Source organism: Alligator mississippiensis, chromosome 14, assembly GCF_030867095.1.
Source record: "Alligator mississippiensis isolate rAllMis1 chromosome 14, rAllMis1, whole genome shotgun sequence".
Taxonomy (NCBI): Eukaryota; Metazoa; Chordata; order Crocodylia; family Alligatoridae; genus Alligator; species Alligator mississippiensis.
Window position 1 is genome coordinate 41,347,046 of NC_081837.1, and position 17,074 is coordinate 41,364,119.

Consider the following 17,074-nt stretch of genomic DNA (forward strand, 5'->3'; position numbering starts at 1 on the left):
TCAGGTAACTCTGGGCCTGTTTAGCTGGACAGCTGTTTCTGGGCAGTCCCAGCAGAGAGGCCTGGACTGCCTCTCCAGGAACTTTTGGGGAACACCATGCAGGTTAGGCTGTGGAGTCAGCTGTGCTGTGCTGAGTCGTAGCTCTGGATCCCCACTTTACATGGAAACAGCAAGCATTATTTCTAATATTGCAGGTGGGGAAACTGAGGCACGGGGAAGCAAAGTGTTTTGCCGAAGTCCCGCAGTAGGGCTGGCCTGGAAACAAAACTCAGCTCTCCATTGGGATGTGCTGCCTCCAGCAGTGGAGTCAACCTTTAGGAACATCAAGCCAGCCCTTCTCACCAGCTCTGTATTCACCAAACCAGATAAAGCAGGGGTGGGCAAAATGTCGCCCACAGGCCGAACGCGGCCCACCAGGCCATTCTGTCTGTCCCATGGGGCCCCTGGAAAATTTGGAAAATTAATATTTATCTGTCCCTGGCAACCTGTCACGTGACCCTTGATGGCTTGCCAAAACTCAGTAAGCGGCCCTCCGCCTGAAACAATTGCCCGCCCCTGAGATAAAGGGAGGGAAAGAGGTGTGGGAAGGCAACTCCTCATAATGGGTCTTTCGCTTCTAGGGCAGGAGCCACCACAATGCAGCAGGTTGGTGGTCTATCCCAGTGGTTCTCAACTTTGTTAGACCCAAGGCCCCCCTTGGAAAATGCCAGCCCTTTGTTTTCACTCAATTTTTAACTATGGAAAAAATAATAGAGCAATCTCTCTGTTGCAAAGGGCTAGGAAAGGCCACAGTAGGCCAGAAAGGGAGGAGTTTTTGATACTTGGGGTACTAGGGATACTTAGTTTTTGATACTAGGGATTCCTGTTTGAAAGCTCTGGCTTTATCGTGTGAATCATGTGTAGGTGTTAGCACACCTAACTGTACCAATATTATGTGTCACGCTTAACATGATCTTAGTGCACCCCAGAGTGCCACCTGGCTGAGAATCACTGGTCCATCCAGCCCCATTCAGAGTGCTCCGGAGGCACCTTGCACAACTCCATCCTGTGCTGTTGTTGTGCAGGGGGCAATGTCTCTCCAGTGATTGTGATCATTAGCACTAAGACAAGGGCAGTAGACAGGGTAGCTTTAAGTGTTAAGTGGCTGTTTCTCCCAGGTGGGTGGTTTCTGATCCTATCTGACTGCAAACACTGATAGCAGGCTGCACAAAGCTGGTGCTTGGAAGAGGGTGTGACCTGTTGCCTCCGGCAGGTAACAAGAAAGGTACTTGATTGTTATTGTTCTACCTGCTACAGCAAGCCCTGGGCACATGCCAAGTGTGTCAAATGGGCCCTGAGCTGTGGGGAGTTGTGTCCTAGGATCACTCACCCATTGCAACCTCTCATGGTGGGAAGATGTAGATGGGGGAAATTACTTTTTCCCAGTCCCTCAATGCCAAAATCCTCTGGTGCCTGCCAGGGCTGCAGCCAGCCTTCAGGACCGGCAACCGCATGCAAGTGGAGAGTTTACTTCTGAGGTCTGCTCCGGGTCCTTGGGTCTGAGCTCACGTGGGGTTTCCTGTAGCATGGGCCTGCTTTGCTGTGTGCTGCCTTCCTCTGTTTTTTTCCAGTGCGTAGGTTTGTTGTGCTGCCTTGTGCTCTGGGGGTGGGTTTGGAAGCTGGCTTCTGGCGACAGCATGTCATTGAGTCATGGCCTGGCTTAGAGAGGCCCAGTATTTCTGAGTTTTGAGCGAGTTTTGATCATCTGAGAGAAATGTATCATTGGCAATATTGCCAACCCCACTGAGTCAAAAATCATGAGACAAACTCTAAAAAAATCAAGAGATTTGCAATGTAAATCATGAGATGCTATTTTTGAAGTATGTGTGTGTGGGGACGAGGGGTTATTTGTGAAGGTGTGGGGGGCTATGGGTGCGTGCGTGGGGTTTGGAGCTTGGGGAGGAGGGGTCCATGCACACCCTGGCAGGATGCGGGGTATTGTGTGTCAGGAGTGAGGGGCAGCAGCCGGGTTGCGGGGGCTGTGTCTTGGGAGTGATGGGCAGATGCACAGACGCATGCACACGCACAGACAGCCACCCAAGTCTCTGTTGCATGACTTGCCCTAGCCCCAGGGCCCCGTTCACCCCCTCCCTGTAGGGGCCTCAGTCTGCCCCTTCCCCTCCACAGACTTACCGCTTGGTTCTCCCTACACGCGCAAGAAGAAAAAATCCCCAGATTTGATCTCTATCAGGAAATAATGAGTCAGAGTTAATTTGACTTGGAAATTGGGAATCTTGTGATTTTTTTTCATGCATTACTGCATTAGCACAATCAAGGTGGGGGGGGAAAGCTCTGTGTTTGCATGGGTCACTCATAGATATCTCTGGGCATTGCTGGTCTGGATCTACACCCTTTCTTGTCCTAACAGCAGACACAATACCTTCCTCTGGCTGGGCCTGATCCAGTGCCACTGAAACCAGCAGGTTTTGGACCAGGGTACCCCATTCACTTCCAGAGAGCTTGGCAACCTGATTTGTGGTTGGGGTTCCTTCATAACCTAACTGCTACTTCCAGCTGCTTCTCCAGCTTGAAAGCAGTGCAGCCAGAGCTGAGCAGTGATGGTTCTAGTGGTCTTGCCTGTTTCTCAACATCTGTCTGCGCCGCTCCTCTCAACACAACAGCCTTTCCCCTTCTCCTTTCGAGATTGCTTCAGCATGATTCATTTGCAGGAGCTCCTTACCCCAATACAACAGCCTGGGTTGATAGGTTTGGTATCTGTTCTGTTTATAGGACAAGGGAACTGAACCTCTAAAGCCCTAGCGGATGTATAGTGTTTTAACCCGCAGGAGCTGGGGGTTTCTAAAGTTCTTTTGGGCTTATTTCTAATTCCACTGAAACCAGTGCGAGTTTCACTGCGGAGTCCAATTGGACCAGAAGGAAACCAACACTGACTGAAACAGAGAAATGCCAGCATATCTCACTTGTCTCCACTGAGGTCAGGTCTGGATGATGTAGTGGTTCAATGGCACTGGAGAAATAATAAAAACATTTCTTCCTGGCTAATTTCTCTAGGGAAAAAAATAATGAATTATTCCATTCTCTCGACACAGTGGAAGCCTTTTTGCATGGGATGTTCATTGCTCCTGGGGCAAAACACTAGGGATTGAGCTGTGGTTCCAGGCGGGAACTGTACTGTTTGCTCTTCAGAGAGCTTTAGCATCTAGAAGAGTGTGAATCTTCCAAAGAGTAAGTGGTCTTCCCTGTGGACTGACTTCTCACTCATCTTTAAACAGGGTACAGGTTTCTCGGTACGGCATGTAGGGTTACTAGATTGTCTGGATAGTCCTTGCTCACCTACAGCATCAGATAAGCAGGGCAGCTGGAAGCCCTCCCTGTGGCATGCCCCAAACACTGAAAGCTGAAATAGGGAGGACCTTTCAAGTACTGCCTCTTGTTGTTTTGGGTGGATCAAGTCTGACAACTGTTTGGGGAAGAAAGAAGTCAAGAGTTAACTAACCAGGATTCAGAACTGGCAAGCTTACAAGAGACTTTGCCTGGCAACCCCAGGCACCTTATCTGGTAATGTGCCTGAATGAAGGGTCATTAGCTGGGGAGTCGGTTGAAAGAGTTAATGATGATGGAAACAAAACCAAATGGTTTTATCAGCAACGCTAACAATGCATAAGATAGGCACAGCTTTCCTTCTTGTTTCCATGTATGTGCATTGTGTATGAGCCACAGAGTTTGCATCCAGCTTCAAATGTTTCTAGAGCTGCAGAGCACTCAGTTTGGGGTGCCTGAGTCTGCAGAGGGTTGCGACAGTTGGATCTAGATTTGGTCCAGGTTCTTCAGTATCATCAGACTTGTCTGAGTCCATCACCCATTTCAGGAGTCATTACCATAGATCCTATTAACTAGATCCTTTAGCACTGGCTGGGAGCTGGAGGGGTTTGTTCCAAAGTTCACGTGAATATCTCATCAAAAGGACATGGCAAAAATAACCTTTTTGCGTGCTTCTCCTTTTCTGCGGCCGTGTTTGCTGACTGCCTTGTGTTTCTCAAGACGCATCATGTGTGGACTGTTGGTTCATCTAAAAGAACCTGGTAAGACTTATGCTCGCTGTTTTCAAGTCACATGCTGCTGCCATCCTAGTGACTCATGGGTATGGGGGCAGGCTGAATTTGGGCACACACTGCTCTTGAGAAGGAACACCACTCAGGTCAGACCTTTTACAGATCTCTGCCTGCCCATGCTGCTCTGTGCTGCCTGATGGTTTGATTGTGCATCTTCCCAGCAGTGCCAAATGCAATTGGCAGTGTCTTCTTTGCCCAGCGGGCACCTTCTATCCGCGTGTCTTGGTAACTAACCCAGAACTTGGCATGAAACTCCCTGGAAATCACCAGCTGGTGAGGCACCTTGATAAGCGTAGCACAACCCAGCTTCACTTCAAGTGCGTCCTTCTGTTACCTTCATGTTCACCAACCTGAGCAAGATCTGCTGGAACATTGGGTTGTCCTGACCAACTTTCCATATCACTTCTCCTTCAAACGCGATGGGAATTAAGAACCCAGGAGGCATTCCTAAGGGCTTCCTCTGGGAGTTAAGAACCCAAGTCCTGTTAATTTTCAGCAGGACACTAGTTAAGTACATGTGGAAATAGCCTAAACACCACCATGCCGTACAATCAAAAGGCTGACTCTTCAGTTAAAATACTGCTTCATGTGACGGCATTGGCCACTACACCCTTTTTTTGCACAACTCACAGAAAAATGTTGGTAATGCAGAGACTGGGGTATTACTGTATGTATAAATACAAGGATTTTAATTCATCAGGGTCTGTGGGAAGGGTAATGCTCACATGTACCATTCAACCCAGCTAGGCCTGCCATGTTTTCCATAGAGGCCCCCTATCTAATTCATTTTATTTATTGCAGCTTTAACCATGGAATGGAAATCTGCTTTTTATTGAATGAAAATCTGCATTGTGTTTAAAAAAAAAATAAAAAAATCTGTAAACTGGTTTTAACAAAGACATTTTTACCGTGGTCATGAAAATGCCTCTGAAGAGACCTTACATTTCCATAGTGCTGTTCAGCCTAGGTCTTGAGGCTTTATCATAGCCCCGTTTTACAGGTGAGAAAACTGAGACACAAAGACAGACAAAGTGACGTGCCCAAAGTCGCACAGGAAGTTGGTGGCAGAGGTCTGCTCTGCTTGCCATCTGATAGCACTGCCTTAAGGGACAGCAGGGGCCAGCCCAACTCTGTTATTCCCGCGGTCGAAGACGGCGTAAAACTGGCGAATGAAAACATCGCCTAGGATCCAGAGCGGCCCAGCTGGGGGTTGGATGTCCAAGCCCTGGAAGCCGCTGGTACAGAAGGCCATGCCGTCGCTGTACTCCTAGAGGGAAGAGGATTGTAAAGATGAAAACAAGTTTTGCAACAGTCTACTCACCTTTCCTGGAGGAAACAGCTCCTTTACCAAGGCTGCTTAGCCAGGGGACTGAAAGCCCTTTACAAAGGGCAAAGTCACAGACAGAGCAGGGCAGTGGAGAGCCTGGAAAGAAAATACAGGCCAGTGCTCCTTCCTGTCAGGCTAGCACTCTGGCCACTGACAACACTCTCCCCCGAAGGCTGGGGAGTCTCCTGCTTCAGCTGTGCAACTACTCCCACTACCGTTGTGCCTTTCCCCTCACTAGTGGGTCCTGTGATCTTCAAAAGTGGGACTTATGAGGGGGAGCTCCCTTGTTCCTCCCAGCTTCTAGCCCTCTCGAGTCACCCTTGGCTGTTGCGCTCATAGGAAAAGGTGTTGTCAGGTTGCTGGCAGTCCTGTACCATGAGGGTGTAGGCCTGGGCGCTGAGCGTGTAAGGGATCCCATTGATGGTGAAGGTGATCTCAGGCATTATATTTAGGTTGTTGCACTCCACAGCATACTGCAAAAAAATAGAGGGAACAAAGGTTGGTTGATGGCAGGTAGCGTGGACCATGCACCAGCTCTCTGGGCTATAAAGGCTGGGAAGCCATGGTTTAGAAAGATGAATGTGTAGAGCAGTGCCTGCCCCAGTTAGCTGAGCTGGGGAGCTTGTGCCTTGACTGGTAGGTGTATGGGACAGAGAGTGGGGAGGGTCATGACTCTCACTGGAGGTGGATGCCAGAGGGCTGCCACCTTGTACAGAAGGAGCCCTCTAACTCCCTGCAGGGAAAAAGGATGCAGCCTGCGTTCATGCTGGGCAAAAAAGGACACTAGTAGATGCAGGACAGGGAGTGATTGCGGCAGGTGGAAGGCTGTCCGTGCACACTGGGCTCCTTCCAGGTGAGGCATGCAACAGCGAGCTGGAGACAGGCTCAGCCAGCACATGGTAGATGCAAGCTAGGACTGACTGCAGCACTGAACTACCAGCAGCCCAGTCCTCTGGGTATGTAACCTGTGGAAAGTCTGCCGTGGGCAGACAGGGATTCCCGCAGCTCTGCCTACCCCAGCCACATGCCAGACTCACTTCTCCATCCACAGGTGTAGCACCAATGGCATTTTGTATTTGTTTTATGTCACTGGGAGGCCCTGTGATGAGAGAGGTCCCGGTGTCCACGATAGCCTGGCATCCTTCTGCACAAAATGCAACTGAGCCGGACACCTGGATGCTGGGGAGGGAAACAGAGTGAGCAATGGAGAGTGGGCCTGCAGGGAACGCGCTCCTCTCCCCGGTGACTCCTGCCAATTTGCACGTTGAGTTCTGAGCTCTTCTGACCATCTGGTCTGGAGCCTTGCTTAAAACTGCCCCCAGAAGGGGGAAGCACCATTTTTACCCACTTAAAAATAAGTTTCTCTATCTGGGGGTCTTTATGCTGCCCCTTCCCTGTGGTCTCTGAGTGCCTCTCTCCATGCTCAGAAGCAGGGAAGGATCATTGCCGACACCTTGTAGACAGAGGGAAGTTAGTTAGATGGGCGGACCACAGATGCTGGTCAAAACTGGGAAGTGTAAAGTGCTCCACCTGGGGAGGAAAAATCTGCAACAAACCTACAGGCTTGGTGGTGCTAAGCTAGCTAGCACCATGTCTGAAAGGGGCCCAGGGGTCATAACTGACCGTAAAATGAATATGGGCCACCAGTGTGATGCTACAGTTAGCAGAGCAGACAACATGCTGGCAGGCATCAACTGATGCATCTCGAGCAAAACTAAGGAAGTTATTCTTCCACTCTACTTGGCACTGGTGAGGCCACAGCTGGAGGACTGCATCCAGTTCTGGGCACCAAACGTCAGGAAGGATGTGGAGAAACTTGAGAGAGCCTAGAGAAGAGCTATGCATATGATTAGAGGCCTGAAGAACAAGCCATATGAGGGAAGGCTGACAGATGTGGGACTGTTCAGCCTAGAAAAGAGAAGACTTTGGGAAGATTTGGTAGCAGCTTACAAATATATCCGGAGAGAGCATCAGGGACTAGGTGAACAAGTATTCACCAAAGCGCCTCAGGGGAAAACCGGGAACAAAGGTCATAAACTCCTAGACGAAGGTTTCAGACTGGACATAAGGAAACATTTCTTCATGGTTCATGTGACCAGACTCTGGAATAGACTCCTGCTGAGGGTGGTGCAGGCACCTACCCTGGAGATCAAAAGGAGATTGGATGCATACCTCACTGGGGTTATGTAACCCTGGCAGTCTTTCCTGCCCAGAGCACGGGGGCTGGACCTGATGAGCTCACAAGGTCCCTTCCAGCCCTAAACTTCTGTGTGTGAATCTGTGTGAACGGCAGCACAGGGTTGTCCAAGGTCACCACCAGACTGCGGCAAAGCGGTGATTGCTCTCCCCAGTCTCCCTCCTTCCTTTCTGTTCAAGAACCAGAACAGGCAGGTGGTTTGGGGGCATGTTTGTTTTTTTTTTGGGGGGGGGGGGGGGGGTTCCAACTAGAAGTCTTCCACCATGGATGAGTAAGGGCAGGGAGCTCCATGCTGTGTAGACAGCGTGCTAAGCGCCGAGTGCATCTCAGTTGCTGCTGTGTTGAAATGGCATGGATCTGTGGTTTCTCCGAGTTGCCCCTCCCGGCCTCGCTGCCAGCTGGCATTGTGGGCACTTACTTGTCCAGTTGGATCTGCCAGTATCCTTGTTTTGTGACTGGCACCCAGCTCAGAGTCCCGGTGAAATGGGAAGGATCAAAGCCGCCGAATAGCAGCTCTCCTCCTGCAGAGGACTCAGGGTTCCTATTGAGGAGAAGTGGATATGTCTGAGTTATCCTTCTTATTGCTTTCCAGGCAGTCTTTTAAAAGACAGTCCCTCCCCCAGGAGCGTACGGTTTTTGGAAATAACTCTCATTTCAGTAGCTGCCTTGCAGGCCTATCCACCTCCCAGTTTCCCTGAGAACAGAGCCAAACCCTATGGGTATGACACACTTGGAGCAGTTATATTCTCACCTGCTCATGTAGACTGAGAATATAGGCATCTCCACCAGGTTTTGTGCCATCATGTTGTCAAACACGGGGGTCACCCCATCCACAGCCAGTGATGGATAGGCCAACCCAAGAATCCCATCAAACTCAGCATCCACAAAGGCGTTGCCTGGCTCACTGACGCTCTCTGCAAACTGCTGATTGACTACAGTGATGCCTTCAACCTAAAAGGGCGGTGAATAAGAGCTGCTTATTTCTTCAGCAAGCTGAGCAGGTGGCTATTCATGTTATCACAGCACAAAAGAAGCAAGGGAGACAACTTTTCTTCTGGAGGCCTAGTGAGGCTCTGAAGTCATGATGCCATGAAAGAATGGGAAGGGAAGACTGTCAAGCCTCCTGGCAGTGATCTGCAGAGCCACTTCACTGATTCCCCTTGCTAACTAGACCAGGGAGGTCTCATTGGCTCCATACACAGACACATGGCCCAAAATATACTTTGCATCAAGAAAGAGTAAGGGAGAAGGACAAGAGCTTCTGCAGGAAGAAATCCTAACTAGACCCTTCTGAGGGAGATGCGCCACAATGACCACGTCTGATTAGAGGTCTGCTTTAGGACTCTCTTATTTTCCTGCAGTGGGCTAACTATAGGACAGCACATGTCCTCACTGGCTGCCCTGGGAGAGAAGGGGTTTAATGGTTTGCAACACTGGGCTCCTGCTTTCCTAGAGGCAGTTGAGCCATCATGGTGCCACAGTGAGAGAGGTGCTCAGGTGCTCACCTACCTCTCCCTCTGTGGTGGGTTATGCCCTGCATCCTCCATGCAGGATTGGAGAGGAAGCCTGAGCAGATCCTCCCAAAGAAAATTCAAAATCCAAAATAAACCCAAGCTCCACTCACGGTTACTTGATCAGACCCGATGATTCCTGTCAAGCTGCCAGTCCCATACTGAATTGAGAAGGGAGTCCCCACTTCGTTGTATGTGCTGGAATTGGAGGGGTGAAACCTGGCATGCTCAGCTGAAGGGAAAGAGGGATACCACTGTTATCGGGTGTGTTAATATTTGCATTGTGGTTGAATCTGAGAGCCCGTCTCACAAGAACCCAGCGTGTTGAGGGTGTAGTTGAATTTACCTGGTGCAATGGGATAGTTAGGCTAGCTCGTAAGTAAAGGAGCTACTCCAAGAAATGTGGGTACCTAGAGAGGGGCTTTTTGGGTTTTTTTGTCCCCTTTAATAAGTGGTACTGCTTATCCCTGCCCTCATGTCAGGAGTCGCAGTCTGTCTTAAACCTGAGAACTCCCTTCCTGTTCCAAGCATAAAGCTGGAGTCATAGGAACCGTGGTTTCCAGCTCGCATAGACGGCAATCGCTGCGCCCTTCTCAGCCACTTTTCAGTATACTTTCAGTGCTCTGCATGTACAGTACTGAATGCACAAAGGCCGATGCTTTCAAATATGTTCATTTATTCTGGGCGCCTCTCACTCTGGGTGCTACATCTGACACATGCAAGCCCAGCAGCGAGTGTTGCTTGCCCATTTGGGAGCCTTCGCCCAGGGCTTCTTAGCTTAGATGAAGCCGACCAAAAAGCCTTCATAAAAGCTTCCCCATGCACTAGCCGATCTGTTGCCCAATAACCAACGCCCGCTCCTCCAGTAAGGGTACAACGCTGCACACTGCTGTGCAGCGGCCACATTCTTTAGGAGCCCGAAGGCTGATCAGACCAGTCCTGACAGGCTGCAGCACCGCTTCCCCAGGCATCACGACCTCTATTACTAAGAAAACCCTGGCAATTCTGCCCGGAACAAGGACCACACTTGCTGGCAATTTAACGTGCTGGGACTGCTGCCCAGACCTCGCGCTACAATCTCTATAACCCCTAAGGTTGTAGGAATGTTGCCTGGCACCCTCGATACAATCTCTGTTACACAGATCAGCGAAACCGGAGAGAAGAATTCGGAGCAAACCCACAGCAGGTACTACACGGCGTGTCCAATTCAGGTTACGTCTGTTTTCCCTACATTGTAAAAGTCTGGCTTCGGAGCGTCTCTGACTGTTTTCTGCAATTGCCTAGCAGGGACTCAACTCAGCCAGTTAGTTTGAAATGAAGAGGAAAATATCGATGATGGTTGTGGGGCTGGATCGGCCTTTCATTCAGACTGGTCTGACTCTGCCGACTTCCCTGGGTTTTGAGTCCTGCCTCTATAAGCTGCCCAGGTAGCCTTTGGGCCGTGAGGCACTTCTGCTTACCGCAGGCTGGGCTGACACAGTAGATGGAAGGGACCCAGAGGTTGGAGGAGCCTGTGTCGAACACCACGGTGAAATTCTGAGGAGGGGTCCCAATAGAAATCTGTCCGAAGTATTCCATCTAGCCAAACAGCAAAGGACAGCTGTGGTCAGGCGTTGGCACTGCAGGAAACCTCAGCAGAACCAGACAAATAGGGAGACTGTGCCAAGCTTAAAGGGAATAGGTACGGGAGGAGCAGTTGCAGCGGACTGGGTGTTGTTCTTGGAACAGCTGGCACTGTGTGGATACTTGATCTGTCGCTGCAGAACTGGGCCTCCAGACCAGACCTTGCACAATGGAGTCTGTGCAATGGGCTGGGCCAGCCCTTGGGTCAGGGGTACTCTCCCAGGCTGTAGGCACATTTGGCTGTGGGTCCTAACCTCATGACTTAGGCACGTCTCTGAGGATGTGGCTGGGTTTTAAGTGGGAAGGGTCATCTGCCTTTTGGATCTAGCGTTCTGTTGCCAGCTCCAGGCTCAAAACACTAAGAGAGTGAGAGGGATGTCTGTACATCTGTGTGCGTGTGCTAAATGGAGCCCTTTGTCTATGGGATCAACGCGGCATTCAGCAGGACAAAAGGACAGCAAGTAGGGCAGGCAGATAACTGTGGCACAGCATCTCGCTACTGTGGCTGCTCGTTCTCTGTTTCACGCTAGCTGCAGCTGAGGGCCAGCACTCGGGACCTTCCAGGCTGCTCGAGCAAAAGAGTGTGCTGTCCCTGCCCCTGCCACGGCTCTCGCCTGCTTTCTGCACAGCTGTGTTCCCCTGCGGTACCTCATAGCCCTTCCACAAAACTCACGTCCAAGTAGTTGATAAGAGGCTCGTTGGCTTCTTGGAAAACTGAACAGTCCTCGGTGTACTGGATCATGTCCAGCTTGTGGGCCTTCCAGAAGTCGGACAGCTGTCTACGGTCCCGCAGGATCTTCCGCAGGGACTTGTGTCTCCTCAGGGGCACCCTAGGGAAAAAAAAGCATCCTCCCAGTAAGTGAGGTCCTGAGCAGCAGGAACTAGAAAACTGGAAGAACAGCAATGGGTGTTGAGAGGGAGACACTGCCCTGGTACATGGGATGGGTATCACTATCACCAGCTTTGATTTTTTTCAACCTCTCCCAACCTGCTGGCTTGTGCGGCATCAAAATGATGTCCCCTGTCTTCATGGGGAAAGTCAGGACAGAGATTGGAGGTGGAAATCCCAGTCTGTTTGCCTGCTGACTGCAGTGGCTGTGACCTGATAATGATTCCTTTGCACCTTCCTGGCCCTGCTCCACCTAGGTCCTCAAAGGGGTTAAGAACTGCATTGATGCTGGCTCCCCACCCTCACCCGAGCAGGCAGAGCTGTCCCTGCTGTTGCCAGGCACAGAGGCAAAGAGACTGGCTCAGCAGGTAATGCACACAGGAATAAAACCCAAGGGCCTAGAGCCAAACAAGCTGCAATGGAGAGTAATACAGACAGAAACCAAGGAAACTAAAGGCATCAAAATGGATATCACTTGTAAGATGAGCAGAAATATGAGCTGAGGAGCTGAGAGCAGGTGTGGGTGCAGAGGGAGGCTCTTTCAGCTCGCTTCTTCCTCCCCATTCTCGCTCTTCCTGGCATCTCCTTTTCCTCCAGCTGCTCCATGCGTGATTTGCCCCAGCCTAGATTCCCTTCTACCTGCTTACCAACAGGTAACTCATATTGCCTCAGATGTCCCGTCCAAAGTTTCCCCACCTCCCCTTCTTGCTGTATCCATCCCTGGAGTTATCTCAGAAGATGTTGGGGCAAGGAACCAGCCACCAGGAAGATATTTTTGGTAGAAGTGGAAGCACCGTGGCTCCTTGCAACACTGGGTCTGACTGGCGTTCTCACTCAGCCCGTTGAGTCCAGGAGATGGAAATTTCCCATGCAGGATGTCAGGGACACCACTCTCTCCTGAAAGGCTGAGCATGTGGTCCTGGCTGTTGATCATTTTAACGCTCTCTAGTGCTATAGTCCACAGGTCCTTGGGAACGAGCCTTTGGTAAACACTGGACCTACCAGTGCCTGAGTGCCTGGAGAGCTAAGGAAACCCGCTTACCTTTGCAACCCACTAGCCAGCCAAAGGCAAAGCATCAGAAGAAGCAGCCGCTGCATTCTGGAGGCTCGGGTCCGATGCTTCCTCCAAGCTGCTTTCTCTAACTGGTGAGAACAGAACAAATGCTTTGTTCTTATACCATCAAGCGCCACCCAGCCCTGATGTATTCGAGCCCTGCGATAAGGCTCCCTTAATGTCAACATTGAGCCTTTGAACAGAAATGAATCACTGGTCACCTCCTCCATCCTGGTGGCAGGTGCTTAAACGCCAATGGGCAGGTGGTTTCCTTAGGTGGGACAGGCTTTTGCACAGAAGTAGTAAGGCCCATCCAAGGCCTCCTGGAGTTTCCCTATAATCCTTCCATTGCTGGCAGGTGGGAATAGAGTCCCTGCATTTAAGACATAGTTGCAGTTCCAGAGACGGGTTTTTTACATGCCTGGCGTTGCGGAGGTTGATGGTTTTTGTTGGAGTTATCCATTTCCTAGGTTCTACTGACCACATTTTGCTGGGCTTCAGTCCCCACTTTCTGCACAACAGGGATAAAAGCCTTTGCCTATTCCATTGCAAGGAATTTGGGGCAAGGAACATAGTTATGTGCACAGTGCTGAGCACATCAAGGCCGGAGCTGCACGCATTACTGCCATACCATCACACCCTCTGCTAAGCCACTAAGATCATAGCTGGCCTCCACCTCCTGATATTACCAGTTCCCTGTGGTGATGTGTAGGCACTCTTGTGTCTTCTTGCCCCCTTCATTTATTTCTCTTTCTCTCCACTTCCACTTGTCACCACCCACAGGTGTCTCTGCTGGTCCCCTCTGAAGGGCATTGGGTCCAGAGTTAAATGATATGATGGAAACTCCCCTCCTGCCTTTCTGGCAGCAGAGGAAATGCCATTTTCCATTTGGCTAGCAGTCTCATTGCTCCCTACTCCCACCTACCCAGGGCTGTGACCAGGCCTGTCTTCTTCCCCTGCCTCTAGATCTGCAGTTAGCCCCTGACATTAGCTTACTGGCTTGAGACAGAGATGGGGAGGCCTGTTACAAGGTTGAAACTTTATACAGGGACTTAAAGCTTTGCTCGGACTCACTCTGGGCTGGTTTGATGGGACAGGGCTGCCACCTTCTGACCAGAGGGAAAATTGCTGGTAGAAAACTATTTTCTACAAGGAAAATGCCCCCCCTTTGCTTTTATTGCTGAGGAGCGTTTCTGAAAACTATTACCAAAACGTTTGTCTTTCATCTCTCCCTGCACCCTTTTCTCCCCCGTCTCCCCATTTCCTTTTCCTCTTCCCTCTTTTTCCAGTGGCAAAATAAAATAAAAAACCCAAAAGGGCAAAAAAATTAAAAATCCTAAAATGCCAAAAAAAAAGGGGGCTTCAGGTATCCAGATTGTAGCCATCTTGGTCTACAGGTAAAAAGAATCAAAACTCGTGGCAGAGGTGATATCTTTTATTAGACCAACTAGATATTTGCAACAACAAAAATTCTATATTTGTAAGCTTTTGGGCGCACAAACCCTTCATCAGGCGTAGGAGATTGCAAAGATTGTAGAAGATCTCCTAGGTAGCAGTGAAAATTCATATTTCAGAAAAAGGCTTCAGAACGTATTAAGTCTCAGAAAGGAACAAGAGAACGCAACAGAACCAAACCATTCCCCCTGACATCTTTTTATTTAAAAGGCCATTTTGACATGAAGTATTGACCAGTTATGTAACTGAGATTCCTGGCCTCGTCATTACCAGCCTTGATTATTGATCTGTTTGCTTGAACTTGAAAAGGGAGGCTTATGGAGCTGAAGAATTAACACCCCTGCAGTCATTCATACCATGGACTACAGCACATGATTGATCCCTGAGCATTCTTTGATGCAGTTTACATGAAAGTTGCTACACAAAATAATTCCAGACTCTGCTGCATTACATTTCAGCCTGTGTAGCTTTGATTGCTCTGTACAGAAATCTCCAGTGACACCAGTTGACCCCCACGGGCTTGCTGAGGCTCCTGTGTTTAAAGGTCTTGGCGAGGCAGAGCACAATATGGTACAGTAGTCTTTAGCAAATGCCAGTCTGCTGTGTTTATGGATTGGCTATGCATGGCAATTAGCCCACAGAGTGAGGAGAATGCTTTTTCTCATGATTATTCAGGAAGGTGCTGGTGCATTGCTGCAGGAAATTAATGCATCTGTGTAGTCAATTAGGAACCAGTGCCCCAAGCACAGCCTGAGTTGTTTGGTTTGGTGTCCTGGTAAGAAGGCTGGAAAGGTGGGGGTAACCAATGGTCTGATGAACCTGCTAAAAATCAGATGTAGGGCTTGCTGCATGCTGAGAGCTGGGGTCTGCTACAAGGAGGTGAGATACCGGCTTCAGCCACTGGCTGTGGGTATGGGTACACGGTGGAGTTCAGGAAACGGAGTGGGTGGGGGTGTTTCCTGTGCAATATGGAGAAGACAGGGAAACCACATTCGCACAGCTGGATTCCAAACTGCCCGGCTTAGTAAGGATGCACAGATGTGCATGGCAGAGCTGCTGCTGTCTCCTGCTGCTCAGTAGGTTTTGGCGCTGTGTTTTCCTTTCCCAGGCATCCCCCACCCCTCTCCTGGCTGCAGGGAGAGAGAAGGCACGGAGGCCTTTCTAGTGGTTTTATGCCACTATGACTCCTTCGTCAGAGGTGACTATCCGCAGCCAAGGAGCTGGGAGAAAGTACACAGGGCATTTAGGGTCCAGCTCATAGTTCTGGAGGCTCCTCTGTGGGAGAGCTGGAGTGAGGTGTATAGTTACAGTGGCTCGTACATGGGAAGGACATGAAGCCAGGTGTGTGGCTCAGCTGTGGCACTGTGCACTGTAGTACTGGGATACTGGGCACTGAACACTGGCCATGGCTGATGAGAGCTGGGAAGGCATGGCAGGGACTGCTCCCAGCTGGGGACAGAGCTGATCATTGTATGGAAAAGGACCATGTCTAGCTGCATTTCCATCCCCCTGTTTCCAACACCAGCTGATTACCAGCTGAGCTCTGAGAGAAATTCTCTTGCCACACCACTTATTGCATTGTTCCATCGATGTGCTGTGCAGCCTTGTAGTCCACTTTGATGCATCTGCCCTTGGTTCCTGGCAGAGCTGGGTTATGGGACTAGATGGGCTGATGGCGGTCATCATAGAGGACAGTCCAGTTGTCCTCTGTCCTCTGTTGATACAAAACCCGACGCCTTTTATGTCCTCTGTTTTTCTCTTCAAGAAAATGCTTCAAGAGAAAAATAGAGGACATAAAGGTGTCTGATTTTGTATCAACAGAGGACAGAGTAGCAGAAAACCATAATGTCCTCTCTGGCAATTGTGAAACTCAACATAATGACAAATAAATATTAGAAAAATGTTATAATGGAAGGAAATGGAGACCAGCCAACCCTAACCCTTGGCCTGAATTTGGATCGTACAGGTGCCTTTATTATGTAGGATCCTGCTCTGGACATCTCAAACTTTGAGATGTTGGAAATCCAGGCCCAAGTGTCATAGTTTATGCTCATCCCCAGGTGATAACAGGGCCTCTCCTTCTTTGTTTATACTATGTGACATTTAGGAAGCCCAATCAAAGATAAGATCCTGCTGTGGTAGGTGCTGTGCTGATAAGTAACAAGCACGACAGCCTCTTTCCCTGTGAGTGCTCAGCTTTCGTGCAACACAGGATGCCGCAGGTGGATGAAAGCCGGGCGTGCTCTCCTCCCGCAGCTCTGGCCCGGGGTGTTGCAGACGGAGCCCCCTCGCATGGCGATGTCTAAAATACAATGTCATTTTGTGCCTGTGCCTCCCCAGAGCCTGGGTGCAGAGGAAGTGCAAGAAAAGGGGGTTTGAGCAAGAGCTGGGGCGATAACCCACCAGCATGAGACTCCTCATTGCATTGCCAATGCCAGTGGATTGCCCTGCTTTGCTGCTGCTGGCTCTCGTGTCAGGTAAATATGGTGCATTCTTTACACAGGTGGAAATGCCCTTCAGGCTTGCCTGCACCTCTGTGTGGTGGGCCACGTGAGTGGGTGGCAAATGCTGCCTTGCTGATTAGATGGCAGCTTCCTCCCACTGTGCACCACGTGGGGCAGAGGAGACTTGGGGTCCTTGACTGGAGTGGGAGGGCTGTCCATGTCAGGACTGTGCGTTTGGGCTCTTAGTCAGAGGTGCAAAGAGAAACTGGTAAGGAAAGGATTTGCAATAGTATAGGCAGTCTCTGAACCATTCTTAAGTGAGTGACAAATTGGCATCGGTAAACTGCACTGAAATCTGCAGTTTTCATTTTTACCTGCTCGCCCATGGCATTAAAAATATTCTTTGAGCAGAAGCAGCGTTGTGATAGAGGCAGTTACCCATGGCTGTGAAAGCATCAACAG

At 50.0% G+C, this 17,074-nt stretch overlaps 2 protein-coding genes across 3 annotated transcripts in view; one reads left to right on the top strand and one right to left on the bottom strand.

The window, feature by feature from the left end:
* Positions 1-17,074, top strand: part of LOC132244719 (CMRF35-like molecule 8) — a 44,246-nt gene that overhangs the window by 17,496 nt on the left and 9,676 nt on the right. The window lies entirely within an intron of this gene.
* On the bottom strand, positions 4,958-11,682 carry CTSE (cathepsin E). The gene is made up of 8 exons (XM_019477224.2): positions 11,444-11,682; positions 10,608-10,725; positions 9,261-9,379; positions 8,388-8,587; positions 8,055-8,177; positions 6,477-6,618; positions 5,814-5,912; positions 4,958-5,379 (listed from the first exon to the last, which is right to left on the bottom strand). Exons 1-8 carry the CDS (start codon positions 11,510-11,512, stop codon positions 5,215-5,217), a joined length of 1,035 nt encoding a protein of 344 aa, XP_019332769.2. The 5' UTR covers positions 11,513-11,682; the 3' UTR covers positions 4,958-5,214.

Bases quoted from the DNA above. Each gene is read 5' to 3' on its own strand.
- CTSE (XM_019477224.2), bottom strand. From the start codon at position 11,512: ATGATCCAGTACACCGAGGACTGTTCAGTTTTCCAAGAAGCCAACGAG. The intron at 9,380-10,607 runs GTAAGCAGAAGT...CTTTCCCTTCAG, and splicing joins CTGTGTCAGCCCAGCCTGCG to CTGAGCATGCCAGGTTTCAC. The intron at 8,588-9,260 runs GTGAGTGGAGCT...CCGCCCTTTTAG, and splicing joins TCGGGTCTGATCAAGTAACC to GTTGAAGGCATCACTGTAGT.